This window comes from Tamandua tetradactyla, chromosome X (assembly GCF_023851605.1).
Source record: "Tamandua tetradactyla isolate mTamTet1 chromosome X, mTamTet1.pri, whole genome shotgun sequence".
Classification (NCBI taxonomy): domain Eukaryota; kingdom Metazoa; phylum Chordata; class Mammalia; order Pilosa; family Myrmecophagidae; genus Tamandua; species Tamandua tetradactyla.
This window is the reverse complement of record NC_135353.1, coordinates 84862755-84882427: the sequence shown is the minus strand read 5'-3', so window position 1 is coordinate 84882427 and position 19673 is coordinate 84862755. Positions and strand designations below refer to the sequence as shown.

At 36.9% G+C, this 19673-nt stretch overlaps 1 protein-coding gene across 8 annotated transcripts in view; it reads left to right on the top strand.

Moving 5' to 3' along the window:
• The window catches only part of APOOL (apolipoprotein O like), a 331599-nt gene that overhangs the window by 132850 nt on the left and 179076 nt on the right, over positions 1-19673 (top strand). For 7 of the 8 annotated variants that reach the window (XM_077146717.1, XM_077146712.1, XM_077146710.1 and 4 more), the window contains 2 exons: positions 1295-1408; positions 1614-1731. In XM_077146717.1, the coding sequence (XP_077002832.1) occupies positions 1295-1408; positions 1614-1731 (232 nt within the window). Of the gene's footprint in view, positions 1-1294; positions 1409-1613; positions 1732-5742; positions 5972-19673 lie in introns of those variants that run through there. The other variant, XM_077146716.1, reaches the window with a different exon arrangement.

Sequence of the window (19673 nt, the reverse complement as noted above, 5' to 3'; positions counted from 1 at the left end):
TCACATCACAACCTCTGATTTAGTGTACTTGTATTTCATTTTTTATTTTATCCTTCTGCCAAGGAGAGTATTATTCTTTGGAACCATTCATTGCTGCTTTTTCTTTCTTTATAAATGACGAAAGAATCTTGAAAATTTAAGTAAAGCATTAACCTTATAGCATCTTAAAATCTCATTCTTTTAGTCATCTGTGTATCTCAAACTATTTTTCCTAAACTCTCGTTAAATAGACATAATTTAAATTTACATGTTACAGTATGAATCCAAATAATATTTTTTTATTTTAGAAATTTGTTTTGTCTAGTATTACTATAACTGCCTGTAGTTTTTTTTAAACCATTTTTTAGTTCTAAAATATAGGTACATATACAAGGAAAAGAAAGAAAAAAAGCAATAATTTTCAAAGCACACTTCAGCATGCCAGCTACAGAACAGTTCCCAGAATTTGTCATGGGCTACCATGCCTTCAACACAGATTTTTCCTTCTAGATGCTCCAAAACACTGGCAGCTTTATTGGAGTCATAATAACGAAATCATACTGTATCTGTCTTTTGTGTCTGACTTATTTCTCTCAGCATTATGTCCTCATACAAGATTTGGAAAATCCTGCTTTGTATTATATGACCTAGAAATTTATATCTTTATTATTGATTCTGACCTTAGTGTTTATTTAAAATACCTGACATAGGTTTAAAATATTTGTTATTGTAATTTCAAAAAGTATATGTTATTTGGCTCGCTTTTTTAAAACGTTTTTTGTTGTGAAATATATATACAAAAAAAACCCCAATAGTTTTCAAAGCACATTTCAGCAAGAAGTTACAGAACAGATTTCAAAGTTTGGTGTGGGTTACGTTCCACACTTTTAGGTTTCCTTCTAGCTGCCCCAAAACACTGGAAGCTTAAAGAAATATCATTATAGTGATTCAGCAGTCCTACTTGTTTTTAAAATTCTATCTTGTCAGTTATAATTCCTCCTTCTCCTTTGATCCTGCTCCCAATCTATAGAGGTCTTTGTGTTATACCCATTCTAACCTCTTCATGTTGACAAACAGTGTCAACAGTATAGGTTAAGGGGATAGATCCAGTTGCTATTCTTGGAGAGGCTGGCTCTTCTCTGTTTCAGACTTATCTGGCCTAGGGTCTCTCTGGAGGTTATAGGCTTCAGGAAAGCAAACTTAGTACATGAAACTTCTATGACATCTCAGTTTATTGGTTCTTTGTCTCTTTCGACCTGGGAAAATTGTCTAAAATTGAGAGTACTGCTGATTGATTCATTTTTGTTTTAATTAGGTAACTGGGAAAAAAGCCTATACTACAAGCCAGCAAATTTATGAAGCCATTAAATCATTTTGGACAAGAAGCAATGAAAAAGAATCTCTCCCTGAATCTAAAGAAAAAACCAAGGTAATATTTCAATTGATCAAAAAGTTAGATATTAAGTTTTGTTTGAATGGATGTTAGTCTGGAATGTGGGTACTAGGTAGTAGTGAAGGATAGAATGAAAGTAAATGAATGAATCATTTTTTTCTATACTATTATTTTGGGGAATATTGTATATTGTTATAGTAAAATTACACATGCATTAAGGAAAATTACTTTTGGTTAACAGCTAGAAAACTATACTGAATTAGAAATACCTGCAATGACAAATCAAGTCCTGAAACACTCAGTGCCGCTGCCAGCAGACCTCCACTCTGAAACAAAGACCAGACTAAAACCAACCTCAGGTTTGTTTGGAATAATTCAATTTTGTTTTCATTCTTTTCTCAAATAATTTGATAATATTATAATTAGTAGTTTGAAGTTATTTATGTATTTTCTTCATAAATGTTTTTTTCTTTCTCATATGTGTAGTCTGTGAAGTTTGGGATATTTTTAATTGCCATATAGTTCACATTATAAATCTTTGTGTATAGCAGTATGAAGTAGCACTGGCAAGTTGACTGAGTGAAGCATTTAATATGATTTACGCATGTGAGTTTTTTTTTATCATGTGGAGGAAAATATACTTTTCTGGATTCTGTCATTGTGCAGATGATAGTTATAAGCCACATCCTCATAGAGAAGATATCAGCTTCCCTTTCATTTCTGCTCTTTCACTCTGTCAGCTTCCCTATCATTTTTAGCTTCCACCTTCCATAGTATAACTTTAGTTACCAGAGGAACTTTCAGCATTGTATAGTAGATATGACACACATATTGCTAGTATTACATACAGGCAATTAATACTTTGTGGGATCAAATAGTGGTAATTATACTTTCTAGATAAATATTACCATGGTTTCATTGTGATCGAAAAGAAAGTAACAGTGTTTTAATATCATTTCAACAGTTGGTTAGTCACCTACGCTCAGTAGTCACTGTCTTGCATTGGAGTTTCTATCTGTACAAAGTGAATGGTACTACCCATTAAGTTTGTCTTATTGCAAAAGGAAATATAATCAACTCAGTGGAAGAGAATTGGGGAATATAATAATATGTTTTTTATTGACCTACTACTGTGGTGCAAAGAGCTGTAAGTATTTTACAATTTAATTCTCACCCAAAAAATATAAAACAAAAATGATTATTCTTATTTTAAAATCAGAAGACTGAGACTCTGAGTACATGTAACTTACCCAAAATCTCACAGCTTGTGAGTAGCCCATCCATATTTATAGCCTAGATATTCCTGACCCCAAAATCCAAGCTCTTTCTATAGTACATAAATTATCTAATTTAAAACTAGATTTAGTGTCTAATTTTAGTCTCCTCCTCTCTCAATCTATATAACAGCGTTCACTGAGAAACAAATCTGACTTTGAATGTTACTGTTTTCCTCTGTCACTTCTTCCTAATCAGGATGATTTACATAGTTTTTAGACCTTCTCAGAATAATCCACAGTTGACCATATTCCCACAAGTATATAATGTGTCCAATCATCTTTCTAAATGCCTTCAAATTCCAGAGTATCTTCATTAAGATGAAACATACTACAGTTTAACAGTGGGACCAACATCATCCACACACACTTGGGATTCACTGCTTCCACAGTTCACATACAATTCCATGGGTCCATGACATGGGCAGCAATAGTAATTATGACCGCAAATTTTAGGATAAGATGTGGATCTGAATCCAAGATCCAACATTTACCAGCTCTGTTACTTGGGGCAAGTTACCAAACACCTCAAGCCTCTTTCTCCTCATCCATAAAATGCAGACAATAATAGTATCTTTCTCACATAGTTGTTGTGAGTATTAAATGAGATAATGCATGTAAAGCATTAAGCACAATGCCTAGCATATAGTAAGTTCTGAGTATTAGATGATAACATTATTATCCTTTGCCTGTAGTAATTAGCTATTTTGCTGATTGTTCTCATTTGCTAGCTGCCAGAATGCAGTATACTAGAAACAGAACAGCTTCTGAAAGCGGGAATTTATTAAGTTTCAAGTTTACAGTTCTGAAGTTGTGAAGATATCCCAATTAAAGCAAATCTATAAAAATATCCAAATTAATGCAAGAAGAAGTGGTTCACCATCACTCAAGAAGGGCCAGTGAAGTTCAGGGTTTCTCTCATTTGGAAAGGTATGTAGCAAATATGGCAACATCTGCTAGCTTTCTCCCCAGGCTTCTTTCATGAAGCTCCTCCGGGGATGGTTTCCTTCTTCTCTCCAAAGGTTTGGCTGTGTGGGCTCTTGTGGTTCTCGTTGCTCTATCACTCTTGTCATTCTGAAGCTTTCTCCAAAATGTGTCTTCTTGTAAAGTATTCCAGTAAACTCGTCAAGACCCACATGGAATGGGTGGAGTCACATCTGCCTCTCATCAAAGGTTAGAACCGTGTCACATCTCCATGGAGATAATCTAATCACTTTTCCAACATGAAATGCAAATAGGGCATAAAAGATAGGGTAGCTTCCACAAGATTGAATCAGGATCAAGACATGACCTTTCTAGGATACATAATCCTTTCAAGCCAGCACACTGATGAACAAACTTTCTTTGAGAATAATTTAGAAGCAAGTCACATAGCTGGTGAGCCTAGCTGAGCATCCCTATTTTCATGGCACTACTTATTCACAATATAGAGTAAATGAACTGTATAAAGTGGCTCTAAATCTCTGTTGGGTTGTTCTCTATCACCCTATATATAGGTATTCTGGTGTACATGATGTACTATTTTTGGAATCACAAATTTGGAAATTTAGTGTCATGGACCTCTTCAAGAATCTGATGAAAACAAAATAAAATCTCTCACAGTTTTGCAGGATTAATGTCCCTCTAAACTAGGGGCTGGTCAACTATGTCCTACATGCCAAATGTGGCTTGCCAACCTGGTTTTCTATTGCCTACAAGCAAGAATTTTTTTTAACTTTTTTTTATTATATAATATAACATATATACAAAGCAAAGAAAGACAAAAGCAATCGTTTTCAAAGCACTGTTCAAAAAATAATTACAGGAGAGACCAGGTTGGTCATGGGCTACCAACCATCCTCTCAGATTTTTCCTTCTAGCTTCTCCAGAATATAGGAGGCTAGAAGGAATAAATATATTTTTTAACATCACAATAGACTTTTTTTTCTTTTTTTTGAAAAATAACATATATACAAAAAGCAGTAAATGTCAAAGCACAACACATCAATAAGTTGTAGAACAGATTTCAGAGTTTGGTATGGGTTGCAATTCTACAGTTTTAGGTTTTTACTTCTAGCTGCTCTAAGACACTGGAGACTAAAAGAAATATTAATTTAATGACTCAACAATCATATTCATTTGTTCAACACTACTTCTCTGTATAACTCCACCATCACTCTTGATCTTTATGTCCCACTCTTTAGGGGTTGGGCTATGGCCATTCTATCTTTTTCTTGTTGGAAAGGGCTGTCACTAATATGCGGTAGGGAGATGGAACTATCTGATGTTCTGGAGAGGCAGGGCCCTCTAGGATTCAGTACTTACCTGGTCTAGGGACCCATCTGGAGATTGTAGGTCTCTGGAAAGTTACCCTACTTCATAATTTTATATATTGTCCTAGGTGTTCTTTAGGATTGGCTGGAATAGTTGTGGTTGGGGTTTGGCAAGTTGTGATGGGTAGCAATGTCTAACTGAAGTTTATATAAGAGTGACCTTCAGAGTAGAATCTCGACTCTATTGGAACTTTCTTAGTGACTGGTACTTTATTAGTACACTTCTTTTCCTCTTTTTGGTCAGGATGGAATTATTGCACCCGTGGGGCCATGGCAGGATTTCATTCTTGGGAGTCATTTCTCACACTGCCAGGGAGATTTTCACCCCTTGTGCTGGTTTGAAAGGATGTATGTACCCTAGAAAACCCATGTTTTAATCCTAATCCTATTTTGTAAAGGCAACCATTTTTTCTAATCTCTATTCAGTACTGTATGTTTGAAACTGTAATTAGATAATCTCCCTAGAGATGTGACTCAGAGAATCACATCTTGATGTGATCTTGAGTGATCAAGAGTGGTTGTTAAAGTGGATTAGGTAGAGACGTGTCTCCACCCATTCGGATGGGTCTTGATTAATTTATTGGAATCCTATAAAAAGAGGAAACATTTTGAAGAAAAGAGATTTCTGAGAGAGCAGAGAATGACACAGCCACGAGAAGCAGGGAGTCTACCAGCCAGCGACCTTTGGAAATGAAGAAGGAGAATGTCTCCCAGGGAGCTTCCTGAAAGGAAGCCAGGAGAGGAAGCTAGCAGATGACTCCGTGTTCACTAATTGCCTTTCCAGATGAGAGAGAAACCCTGACCCTGTTCACCATGTGCCTTCTCACTTGAGTGAGAGACCCTGAACTTCATCGGCCTTCTTGAAACAAGGTATTTTTCCCTGCATGCCTTAGATTGGACATTTGTATAGACTTGTTTTAATTGGGACATTTTCTTGGCCTTAGAACTGTAAATTTGCAACTTATTAAATTCCCCTTTTTAAAAGCCATTCCATTTCTGGTATATTGCATTCTGGCAGCTAGCAAACTAGAATACCCCTTGATGTCATGTCCCATGTAGGGGGGAGGGCAGTGATTTCACTTGCAGAGTTGGGCTTAGAGAGAGTGTGGCCATATTTGAGCAACAAAAGAGGTCCTGTAGAAGTAACTCTTAGGCATACCTATGGGTAGGCTAAGCTTCTCCACTACCTCCATAAGCTTCACAAGAGTAAGCCTCACGATCAAGGGTTGGGCCTATTGATTTGGGTGTCCCTAAAATTTGACACAGTATCAGGGGATTCCCTGATGGTAAAATTTTAGTTCCATATTTTTTCTCCCATCCCTCAAGGGACTTTCCCAGTACTTTTTGATTATCTGCTTTATATGCTCTAGGATGTATCCAGGCATTACATTAAGCTATACACAATTAAAAGCCCTCATTCTTATTCTGGGCTCCCTGTGTTTCAATTGTTCAAATGAGCTATCCAGACAGGTTGAGTCAGATTATGTGCTACAGAAAATTTCAGTTCCAGACCAAATAAACCATTCTTCCTTTGGTCTCAAAGAGTAGGTGAGGTTCTAAAATAGAGGCAATGTGTTCTTTACCCATGTGTTCTGAATTAACTTAATCCCAATCTGATCAGCTTAGTCCTTATCTCTAAATACCAGATTATAGATTTATAAAACAGCCTCTCAAAATCCAGATGTAATAATTACCAATCTGGACTAAATGTGTCTCCTATTAGAGCTTACAGTCTAGGCCCCTGTTTTCTTATGACCATTTTCTAAAGGAGATCATACAAGAATTTTTCCTTCATTTCTGGTTTATTTTACCCTGCCAAACGTCTCACAGGCTCATTCACATCACTGCATACTTCACAACTTCATTCCGTTTTATAGCATGCACTATTCGATCATAAGTGTACAACATCATTCGCCAATCTACTTCTCAGCGCATCCTTCAGCTACCTGCATTCATTAAGCATCATGTATAATGCCCAAAGTCCACAGTCCATCAACACTCTCAGTTTTAGATAATTTAATTGTTGGAAACAATAATGAAAAAAAAATAATAAACAGACCTTCACTAAATAGAAAATCTAAACCTCCTCTAAACTCTTGTTCCTCTCCCCATTATTTACCCCTGCTATTGCTGTGGTATTGCTGATGTTTTCCTGTTAAGCATAACTCATAGCATGCAATAGCATAACATGCAATCCCCTGTACCCTGGATTAAATAGTCTTTGTACACAAATCATACCTTTGAAGTACTTCTTGCAAGAACTTATTTATATTTCTAATGTTAATCAGTGGCACACATAGGTCTATGCAATCCCTTTCAATCTTGTTCATCTTCAATATGGTAGTATTACTTAAAGACCCACTAGAGAACTGCTTTCACTTCTATCTATTCCCTTACATTTGAATCCAACCTCATTAGTTAACCATTCACCCAAAAGCCACATAGATTCTATGTATCTCTAAGTCCCCTATATTCTGTATTATAAGCCTCTAATTTGACCTTTACCATGTTCATAAAAGTAGAGTCATACAGTATCTATCATTTTGTGTCTCACTTGTTTCACCCAGCATTATGTCCTCGAGACTCATCCATCTTGTCATATGCTTCAGGATGTCATTCCTTTCTTACTGCTGCTTAATATTCCATCGTATGTATATACCACATTTTGTTAATCTACTCATCTGTTGATGGGTCCTTAGATTGATTCCATCTTTTGGCAATTGTGAATAATGCTGCTTTGAACATCGGGTTGCAAATGTCTGTTTGTGTGATTGTTTCAGCTCTTCTGGGCCTATACCAAGTACTGGTATTGCTGCGTCATACTGCAACTCGATATTTAATTTCCTAAGGAACCATACCAACTGTACCTTATACATTCCTACCAGCAGTATATAAGTGTCCCAATTTATCCACATCCTCCCCAACATTTATAGTATTCTGTTTGTTTAATAGCAGCCATTCTTATAGGTGTAAGGTGGTATCTCATTGTAGTCTGATTGCCGTTTCCCTTATAGCTAATGAAAATGAGCATCTCTTCATGTGCTTTTGAGGCATCAGTATTTGCTATTCAGAAAAATGCCTATGCATTTATTTAGCCCATTTTATAATTGGGTTTTTTTGTTCTTTTGCTGTTGGGTTCTGTGATTTCTTTATGTATTCGGGATATCAAACCGTTGTCTGATATGTAATTTCCAAATATTTTCTCCCAATGAGTTGGCTGCCTTTTCACTTTTTTAACAGTCTTTTGAGGTGCAGAAGCATTTGATTTTGGGGAGTTCCCAATTATCTATTTTTTTCTTTACACCCAAAGCACAAGCAATAAAAGAAAAAAAAATAGATAAATGGGAGCTCCTCAAATGGTAAAGATAAAATTAGAGGCTTATAATACAGAATATAGGAGACTTAGAGATACATAAAAGCTAGAGATGGGTGAATGATTAGCTAATGAGGGTGAACTCCAATGTAAGGGAATAGATAGAAGTGAAGGTGGGGAGGGAAAAGAGTTAAGAGGAGGTTTAGATTTCCTATTTGGGGAGGGTGTGTTTATTGGTTTTCTTTCTCTTGGGAACAATGAAATTATCTAAAATTGAGAGTATTGATGGACGGTGGACTTTGGGCACTATACATGATCCCTGATGGATGCAGTTGGCTGAAGGCTGCACTGACTGAGAAGTAGATTGGTGAACGATGGTGTATACTTATGAATGAATGTTGTGCTGCTAAAAAAAAAGGAATAAAGTCGTGAGGCAAGCAACGATGTGAATGAATGTGTGAGACATTTGGTGAGGCAAAATTAACCAGAAACAATAGAACAACAGTTGTATGGTCTCATTTGGAAAATGCTTACAAGAAAACAGGGGCCTAGATTGTAAGCTTTTATAGGAAACACATTGCGTCCAGAGTGGTAATTATTATTTCTGGATCTTGAGAGGCTGTTTTGTATATATAAAACCTGATATTTAGAGATAAGAACAAAGCCGATCAGCTTGCGGTTAAAGTAAAGATAACTTCCTTATCCTTGAGGTAAGGAAGACAGTGTTTATATTTTAGAACCACACCATACTCTTTGAGACCAAAGGAAGAAAACTTTATTTGCTCTGAGACCAAAATTTTCGGTAGCACATAATCCAATTTAACTATCTGTATAGCTCATTTGAACATTTGAAAACACAGTGAGCTCAGAACCCAGAATATTAAAGACGTCCTCTAATCCTGTATCGCTTAATGTTGTGCCAGTATATTAAGCAGATAATCAAAATTTTTGGCAAAGTCCCTTGAGGTATGGGAGAAAAAATATGGAATTATTAAACTTTACCATCAGGGAATCCCCTGATACTGTGTCAAACTCTAGGGACACCCAACTCAATAGGCCATGCCCTTGATCTTGAAGCTTACTCTTGTGAAGCTTCTGTAGGTAGCAGCGAAGCTTAGCCTACCTATAGGTATGCCTAAGAGTTACTTCTGGAGGACCTCTTTTGTTGCTCAGATGTGGCCTCACTCTCTCTAAGCCCAACTCTGCAAGTGAAATCCTTCCCCTCCCCCCTACATGGGACATAACATCCAGGAGTGAAAGTCTCCCTGCTGGTATAGGAAATGACTCCCAGGGATGAGTCTGGCCTTAGCACTGTGGGATCAACAATTCCATCCTGACCGAAACAGGGAAAGGAAGTGTAACTAGTAAAGTGTCACTGGCAGAGAGAGTTCAAATAGAGTCGAAAGGCTACTCTGGAGGTTGGTCTTATGCAAGCTTCAGTTAGACCTTGCTGCCTATTATAACCTGCTAAACCCCAACCAGGACCATTCCAGCCAATCCAAAAGAACACCTAGGGCAATATATAAGATTCCACAAGGTTTCCATGCACTAGTGTTACTTTCCAGAAACCTACAACCTCCAGATGGGTCCCTGGACCAGATAAGTCCTGAAACCTAGAGGGTCCAGTCTCTCCAGAACATCAGACAGTTCCATCTCCCTATCCCATACTAGGAACAGAGCCTTCCAATATGAAAAAGCTAGAATGGCCATAGCCCAAACATCCCTAAAGAGAGGGATAGAAAGATCAAAGGTGATGGTGGTGTTATACATAGAAGATAGGATTTAACAAATGAGCATGATTGCTGAATCATTAAATTGATCTCTTTTAGTCTCCAATGTCTTAGGGCAGCTAGAAGTAAAAACCTAAAATTGCACAATTGTATCCCATGTCAAACTCTGAAATATATTCTACAACTAATTGCGGTGCTGTTCTTTGAAATTTATTACTTTTTTGTATATGTATTATTTTTCAAAAAAAATACCTATTGCTTCTAGCCTCTAGTGTTTTGGAGCAACTAGAAGGAAAAATCTGAGATGGTATGGTGGCCCATTACAAAGTCTGGTATCTGTCCTGTAACCACTTTTTGAAGAGTACTTTGAAAGCTATTACTTTTTTATTTCTTTGCTTTGTATATATGTTATACTATACAGTAAAAAATTTAAAAATTTATAACGACCTCTTTTGTGCCCCAGACTATGATCTATCCTGAAGAATGTTCCATGAGCACTAGAAAAAAATATATAGCCTGGCATTTTGGGGTGTAACAACTTATATATGTCTGTTAGGTTGAATTAGTTTATCAAGTTGTTTATCTTCCCTATTTCCTTGTTAATTTTCTGTCTGGTTCTATCTATAGAGGAGAGTTGTGTATTGAAGTCTCCTACTATTATTGTTGAAACATCTATTGCTCCCTTCAGTTTTGCCAATTTCTGTCTCATGTACTTTGGAGCTCCTTGATTGGGATCATAAACATTTAAGATCGTTATTTCTCCTTTGTAAATTGTCCCTTTTGATATATAGTGTCCTTCTTTGACTCTTACAATGTCTTTACATTTAAAGTCTATTTTGTCTGATGTTGGTATAGGTACTCCTGCTTTCTTTTGGATAAACTGGTGTGAAAGATCTTTTTCCATGCTTTCACTTTCAATCTATTTGTATCCTTGTATCTAAGATGAGTCTTTTGAAAGCAGCATATAGTTGGATTATATTTCTTAGTCCATTCTGCCAATCTGTATCTTTTAATTGGTAAATATAGTCCATTAACATTCAAAGTTATTGCGAAAAGATGTTTTTTGAATCCACCAGGTTACCTTTTTTATTTTATTTGTTAGCTCTGTATATTCTTTTCCTTCTTTTTCTTTTTATCCTTTAAGTTACCCTTACTGGTACTCTTCAATTCTGTGCCCTCTTCCAGACCTCCCTCTCCTGTCTTTCTTTTTTCAACTGGCAGAACTCCCTTTAGTTATGGCCAGTCTCTTGTTGACAAAGTCTTTTAGGATTTGTTTATCTGTGAAAATTTTAATCTCTCCCTCAGTTTTGAAGGACAATTTGACTGGGTATAGAATTCTTGGCTAGAAGTCTTTCTCTTTCACAATCTTAAATATATTATACCACTGCCTTCTTACCTCCATAGTGCTAGTTGATTAGTCTGAATTAAGTTTTATGTGGTTTCCCTTGTATAGTGTAGATTGTTTTCTCTTACTGCTTTCAGGAATTTCTCCTTCTCTTCAGCATTTGACAGACTGATTACTGTGTGTCTTGGGGAAGGCCTATTTGAATTTGTTCTATATGGAGTTCATTGAGCTTCTTTGATTTGCATATTTATGTCCCTTATAAAGGTTGGAAAGTCTTTCCCCCATTATGTTCACACTAATTTTCCTAACCCTTTACTCTTCTCTTCCACTTCTGGGACACTAATGATTCTTGTATTTGTGCACTTTGCTTTGTCCATTATTTCCCAGAGATCCAGTTCAAAATTTTCCATCTTTTTTGCCATTTGCAGTTTTGAGTTTTCAAAATCAGTCGTTCTGTCCTCTGGTTTGCTTATTCTTTCTTCTGCCTCTTCAAATCTGCTGTTGTGTGTCTCTAGTATGTTTTTTATTTGGTCTACAGCATCTTTAATCTCTGTGATATCTGCTATTTTTCTATTTATTCTTTCAAATTCCTCTTTATGCTCTTCTAGTGTCTTCTTGATCTCCTTTATGCCATTAGTCCCATTTATTTTATTTAGTAGAGTTATCTCAAAATCTTTAATTAGTTATTCCAACGTCTGTGTCTTCTCAGGTATTTTAATTTGATCATTAAGCTGGGCTATCTCTGTATCATGATATACTTAGTGATCTTCTGCTGTCATTGCACCATTTAAATATCTTGATTGGGGGCAGTGCAACGGTGGCTGGCTCAGTGACAGAATATTTGCCTGCCATGCTGAAAACCCAGGTTCAATTCCCAGTGCCTGCCCATGCAAAAATAAGTAAATATCTTATTTGGTTTATATTGGAAGTTGATTTCCTTCAGTAGCCTAAAGCCTTGTATTTGTGGGATGGATGTGGAGCAGGATGCAGGCCTGGGGTGGAGCACAACAGTGTGGAGATTCATTGCAGTGTAGTTATAGGCACAGGTTGGGGGTGCTACACTGGGTGCCTGTGTAGGTGGGTACCCAGTGGTGAGGAGATTGTGACTGTGCAAGTGCATGACCTGAGGGTGGGGCCCTGGTGTGCCCTGGTCTGTGGCATGGGGCCCTTTGTGTGCATGCACAGAGCTCAAGGCAACAGGTCAGCATTGTGTCTACATGGGGAGTGGGATTGTGGATGTGGCCCGACTGTGCAGGCCACAGTTGCCCAGAGCTGGGAGGCATGACTGGGGGCCGTGAGCATGCACAGGTCTGGAAGGGCTGTATGATGTACACGTGTACAGAGCTCAGGGTGGGTAGAGTTGGTTTGCACAACTGTATGGACTGGGAGTGGGTATAGTCTGGGTATGGAGGTAAGCATCCACAGTCTTTATGCACTGGCAACTGCCTGCAGGGGGCAGGGACAGGGACGTAGGGCTCAGGAGGGGCAGGTCAAAGCTGCACTTTTGCAGGAGAGGGGGGTTGGGTTGGGGCATGTGTGTGCCCACTTGTGGTTGGGGTGTGGGGTAGGTACACTACAAGGATTTGGCACAGTGGGGGAGCTTGAAGTGCACAGGTGGGCGGCAGGTGACAGGGTTCAGGTGCATGGGTTGTAGGGTGGGTTGTGGGTCACAGGCTGTACCAGTGAGGGTAGCATGTTCAAGGAATGCAGCTTAGCTTACTTCCTAGTCCCCGTCTCCCTGTCTGTGCACTTCAGAGGACTCCAGGCTTCTGCGTTAAGCTGTTTGCACCAGCTCAACAGTCTCTGGTTCTCTGCTTCTCAGTTGCTCAGCTTTTGCAAACAGGGCCTTCCTGTGTGGTGGAGAAGACCTGCCTAGGTCACGTACACTCTGGAATTGCCTTATCAGTCGCCCTCGCATCCATTTTCTAGCTGTTCTTGGAGCAGAAGTGAATTCAGCCTATATCCTATTCTGCCATCTTCCTGGAATTCAGTAAGAATGTTTTTTACATGTTTTAGACAATTGAACAAAACTTTAAAATAAAACATTTCTTGTCACATGAAAAATTTATCATATTCAAATCTCAGCATCTATATATGGAACTTTATTGGAATACAGCTGCACTCATTCATTTAAGTATTGTCTATCATTGCTTTTCCACTATAATGGTAGAGATGAGCAGTTGCAGTAGTGATAATATAGTCACAAAGTCTCTAGCCCTTTACAAAAAATGTTTGCCATTCCCTTATAGACATTGAGGGGTTCTGCCACACACACATAACCCATCTATCCCTCATGATATTTGCCAGTTTTTGCATGGGACATGGGACTAAATAGCCAAGCTCAAATCTTCTGAAGGGCAAAACTGAATCTCCTACTCTCTTTAAGTTCTGAGAAGACAGAAACCGTCTAGGTTCTCATCCAGAAGCTTGGGAGAACCACACCCAAAGTACCATAACTTGACTAACTTGCTAAAACTTCAGCACAATGACTGAATTGACATGATTAAGCTCTACACCCTTCCTAAAAGAGTGAAGATATCATCTGGAGCTTCTGTGGTTCTTTTATACACAGTGTCCAGCATACAAACAAACAAAATACTAATCATGTAAAGAGAGAGGAAGGCCTAATGGATAATCAAAAGGAAAAAAAAACATTAGCAGTAGGCCTGCAGGTGATATAAATATAGAAGTTAACAAAGACCTTAAAACTCTGATTAATATTTTAAATAAAATAGAGAAAATAATGGGCAAAATGCATGGAAAAAATAGAAAATTTCAATGGAGAATTGGAATCTATTTTTTAAAAATCAAGTGAACAGTCTAGAATTTAAAAATACAGTATCTGAAATTAAGAATGCATTGCATGGATTTAACAACAGATGTTATATAGCAGAAGACGGAATTAATTAACTCAAAGATAGATCAATAGAAAGAAAATAACCAAACTGAAGACAGAAAAAAAAAAGAATAGAACAGAGAATTTCAGAAAGTACTTTGTAGTAATTAATATGATTAAGTGTTTCATTTACTTGGAGGCTGAATGTTGAATATCATCTCTGTTTTATACCCAAAAAACGCAATTAGAATTTCTAACAGTCATAACTTTATTCAGCAATTTATTAATGATTTCCTCATCTTTTGAGTCTAAATTGACTCAATTTGTGTGAAGTAAATTATCAATGAACATATACCACCTATGTTAGTTTGCAAGTTGCCAGAATGCAGTATACCAGAGCTAGAATGGATTTTCAAAAGGGGAATTTAAAAAGTTACAAGTTAATAGTTCTGAGGAAGTGAAAGTGTCCAAATTAAGGCACCAACAAGTGGTTACCTTCACTCAAGAAAGGCTGTTGGGTCTAATCTAATCATAAGCTTCTACAAACAATTTTGAATCAGGATTTAAAGAAACTGTTGCTCCCACAAGATTGGATCAGGATTGAAACCTGGCTTTTTTACAGTACCTAATACTTTTAAACCAACATACCACCTAATGGCTATTTGAGGCAGTAAGTCATTGCTGTTTTATAACTTTTTATCTTTATTCCTTTCCTGTGTGTTATAACATCTGCTTTTTAAAAAGAGTGCTAAAAGCATTAAGCAGAAAATGTTTTCATTTGAAATTAAAAGTAATATAAACTGCAAAAAGAGATTTCATAATGATTAGAGAATTAAGATTCAAGAAAAATTTTAGGGCTAATAATCCATTGGGAAGACAAAGAGCCCTTGATCTTCTCAAGGGGTGAATAAATTCCTAAGGAAAAAGATACAATACTTATTTACTCAAAAGCATAAAGTGAAAATTTTTTAAAAGGCAGAAATGAAATGACCTAGGTGAAGTTGTTTGAAACTAGAGGAATCCATATCATAATTACTGGAGTTTTTTTTTTTTTTTTTTTTTCAAAATTTATGGGCCCAGGACTCGATCCCAAACATAAGTAGAGATGAGACCTCAAAGCAGAGAATGGTTATATACATGTCTCTAGGTAATCTCTGACTTAAGTAATGGGTAATCAAAGTCCTGAGTTTAGGGGCAAGAAAGGTTTATTAGCGGAGGAGCAGCACGGAAAGTTGACTGAAGAATTCAACTCCTGCCTGCCTGGATTTAAGTAGGAGTTTTAAAGAGAGGTAGGGGTAGAGTTAGGTGCGTTTTTCACAGGTGGTTTCTTGGAAGTTTGGCAGCTTTCCATTGGTGAAAACACTGCCTTAGTTCTGTAAGGTTGTAACTGCTTGAAAGAAAACTGTTGGGCAAGAGAGTTTTATCCCAAGAATGCTGCTAGGTTGTAACTGCCAGAGGGCAGATGTTTGTGCACAAGGGTCTATCACCAGAATTCAGCTGCTGGTGGTGGGGGCGGGTGGGAGAGTTTTGAGATGTTGATTCTCTGTGGCGGTTATCTTCATCCTTGCTAGTTTCTCTGGTTCCGCTCTCACAGATAAATTAAAGTTCTGAAGGCTTTTAATAAATTTTGAGGAGTAGAGAAGATCTAAAGTTAAAAAGCCTTTCAAATCAGAAAATATAGGTGAGCTGAATCTTTGGCCAGACTTTGGACAAGAATATAAATTCAGAAAGTATGTAGAAGTGCTATATAACTTACTCAATTGATGGATATTTCTAAGCAAATAAAAAGTGAGTGCTTCCTTAAATCTTAAGATCTATCAGTAGGTCTAATACCTATCATAATTTTGAAGTAGTGGTCAGAGAAATATTTTGAGATATCTTCAACTATAATGTGATATGAAAATATCTGTAATTGGTATTGGTGACAAAAATCTAAGGTACCACTAATATTATTGTGGTTTGTTGCCTACCTTCATTATTGAATAAAGTATACATTTTTACTTGGAGGCTAGTTAAAATAAAGAAAAATTTTCCACACACAACCTCATAGAGCACTTGAATTCTATCCACACTCTCAAAGGGATCCCGTGTTAAGGATCTGTAGGGAGGATTATGGAGTAGGAAGCTCCAGGATTCAATCCCTCTACAAGAACAACTATTAAACAAGCAGGAACTGTTTGAAACAACTACTTTGAAACTCTGGTATCCAGTAAAACACTACAATATCCAGGAAAGAGTAGGAGGAAGAGGCTGGTAAATTAAAATTAAGAATAGTAAATTGCTCTCTCCACGTGGTGACAAGTTCCCATCTTCCATTCTCACTGTAGGCTGTCCTGGGGTCCCCTGGCTATCTCTCTGCTGACAGAAAGGCCATGGGAAAAACTCCTGACTCCTTCTGATCCCCTCCCCAGGGCAGTTTGGAGCTGGTATGTGCCCCGCCCCTTCCTGGGTCCCTGGGCTTCTTCTGGCTGGAAATGACTATCATGGAATAATCCTCTCAGGCATGTTCCCCATCTCATAATTTGTTCCCCAGGTAAAGCATCTTGAGGCAAAAATAGCAATGTAACAAAGTATTGAGGTAAACACCCTAAGGCAAAGGCTTAACTGCTTTAAACACCCAAGAGAGGGCCTAGGAAATGGAGGCACCCAAAATCCTATAAACAAGGGAACTCCAAAGCAATTAACAAACACAAGCCCTGACAACACAGTGGCCGAGAGAAGACAGGGAGGACCATGTACTTTCCATTCACCTTGGGCAGACCTTCCTGATAGAAAAGCCAGCACTCAAGAAAATCTGTCTTATTACCAGCTAGTTAAAAATCAGGAGACAGACATCTCAGGGAATTAATTCCAGAGTTAACATTTAAAATATTAAAATACAGAGTGTGCAAAAAAAAAAAAAAGATTTGGAGACAAACAATGAAACAGAAAATAATGGTCCATCCAAAACAAGAAGAAAAAAATCCAGGAAACACCAACAAAGAAACCAAGTAGTAAATATACTGAACATATACTTTAAAAAAAATGATCATAAGGATGACCAATTTAAGAAACTTAGTAAAGAGATAGAAAGTTTTAAAAGGAACCAAACTGATCTACTGAAGTCAAATACCACAATAGCATGAAAAGAAAAATCCCCAGGAGGGTTTCAACAGCAAACTGGAGCTGGGAGAAGAAAGAATCAATGAATTCAAAGACTAGACAGTTAACGAGTCATGCTCGGGGTTGCGGGGGCGGAGGGGTGGGAATAAAAATTAGAAGAAGCAAAAATAGCCAAAGACATCTCTGGGACACAATCAAGATTATAATATTATGGGAGTTCCAGGAGAAGAAAGAGAAGGGGTAGAAGGAATATTCAAAGAAATAATGACAGCGAACTTCTAGAACTTAGCAAAAGATATAAATATACATTGAAGAAGCCCAGAGAACACCAAACATGAAAAAAAAAAACACTGCATCATCTATTGATCAAACTGTTGAATTCAAAGGATGAGGAGAGAGTTCTGAAAATGGAAAAGAAATACAACATGTTTCATACAAGGGAGCCTCAATCTGTTGGCAGATTTCTCATCAGAAACCATGGAGGCAAAAAGGCAGTGGGTTGAAGTAGTTAAAATGCTGAAATAAAATTACCTACCAAGAATTTTTTATCCAGGGAAACTGTTTTCACAAATGAGGGAGAGGTTAAGAAATGTTCAAATAAATAAAAGCTAGGGCTATTTATCACCACTAGACTGACCCTACAAGCAATGCTAAAGGAAGTTCTTCAGACTGAAAGGAAAGGTCACTAGATAGTGGTCCACAGTATAAAGAAATAAAGACCTGCAGTAAAAGAAATTAGTTGGATAATTATTAATGCCAGTACTGTTGTATTGAATTTTTTGGTATACAACTCCACTTCTTACTTCTTCAAGATGCTAAAATGCTAATACATAAAGAGTAATAATAAACCTGTGGTTTTGAACATACAATGTACAATGATATGCTTGGAAGCAAGTACCAAAAAGATGGGAGGACAGAGTGGTATGGGAAAAGTGAATGTATACATATTGATGTCAAGTTGGTATAAGGTAAATATGATTGCTGTATATTTGGGACGTTAAATTTTAATGCTTTTGTTACCGGAAAGAAAGTAAATGAAAAATATATCCAGACAGAAATGAGAAGTGCTCAGTATGGTGTAGCAAAAAAATTAACTAAATATAAAAGTAGGCATTTAATGGAAGAATCAGGGGACAAAAAATATATAAGACTTACAAAGCCTAAATAGCAAAATAGCAGAAGAAAGTCTTGCATTGTCAGTAGTGATTTCAAAATTAAAAGAACTAAATTCTCCAGTCAAAAGGTAGAAATTGGCAGAATGGATAAAGTAGCCTGATCCAACTATGTTATTTGCAAGAGACTCACCCGAAATTCAAGGACAGTAGTAGGTTGAAAGTGAAAGGATGGAAAAAAGAAAGCATGCCAGTAGTGTCCAAAGAGACCTGTAGTAGTGATACTAATATAAGACAAAATAGACTTTAATTAAAAACAGTTACGAGGAAAAAGATGGTCATTATATGCTGATAAAGGAGTAATTCAACAAGATGTAATAATTACACATTTATATGCATCTAATAGCAGAGCTCCATAATATATGAAGCAAGTACTGACAGATATGAAAGGAGAAATTGATAGTTCTACATCAATAGTAGGAAATGTTAATACATCTTCTGACTTGTAGGGCCACCACTCAATTATGGATTAAATGGAAGGTTAATAAAGCAATTCAAGACTTGAATCATTCTCTAAACTAATTAGACCTCACAGACATATATAGAACACTTAACCCAACACAAGAGATACTGATTCTTTTCTAGTGCACATGAATGATTTTCTAGTGTAAAACATATTTTTAGATCGCAAAAGAAGTTTCATTAAATTAAAAAATATTGAATTCATATGATGTGTATTCACTGACCAAACCTGAATGAAGCTAGAAATAAATAACAGAGGGAGAAATAAAAAATTCACAGATATGTAGAAATTAAACAATGTACTTCTTTTTTATTCAGTTTTGAAGGAATGTTTTTGTAATTTTATTTTATTAGAGAAATTGTGGGTTTGCAGAACAACCCTGTGCATAAAACACAGGATCCCCATCTACCACTCTATTACTAACACCCTGTATTATTGTGGCACGTTTGTTGCAATCAATGATAGCACATTTTTATAATTGTACTATAAATTAACTTCCATGGTGTAACTTAGGACTCACTGTCTGTGTGGTATAGTCCCATGGATTTTTATTTTTATTTTTATTTTGTTACCATATATACAATCTAACCTTTCCTCTTTTAATCATATTCAGATATATACTGCAGTGCTTTTAATTGCATTCACAATGTTGTGCTACCATCACTACCATCCAGTACCAGAAGATTTCCATTATTCCAAATAGGAACATTGTACCTTATAAAACAATTTCCAATTCCCTGTTCCCAACCCATCC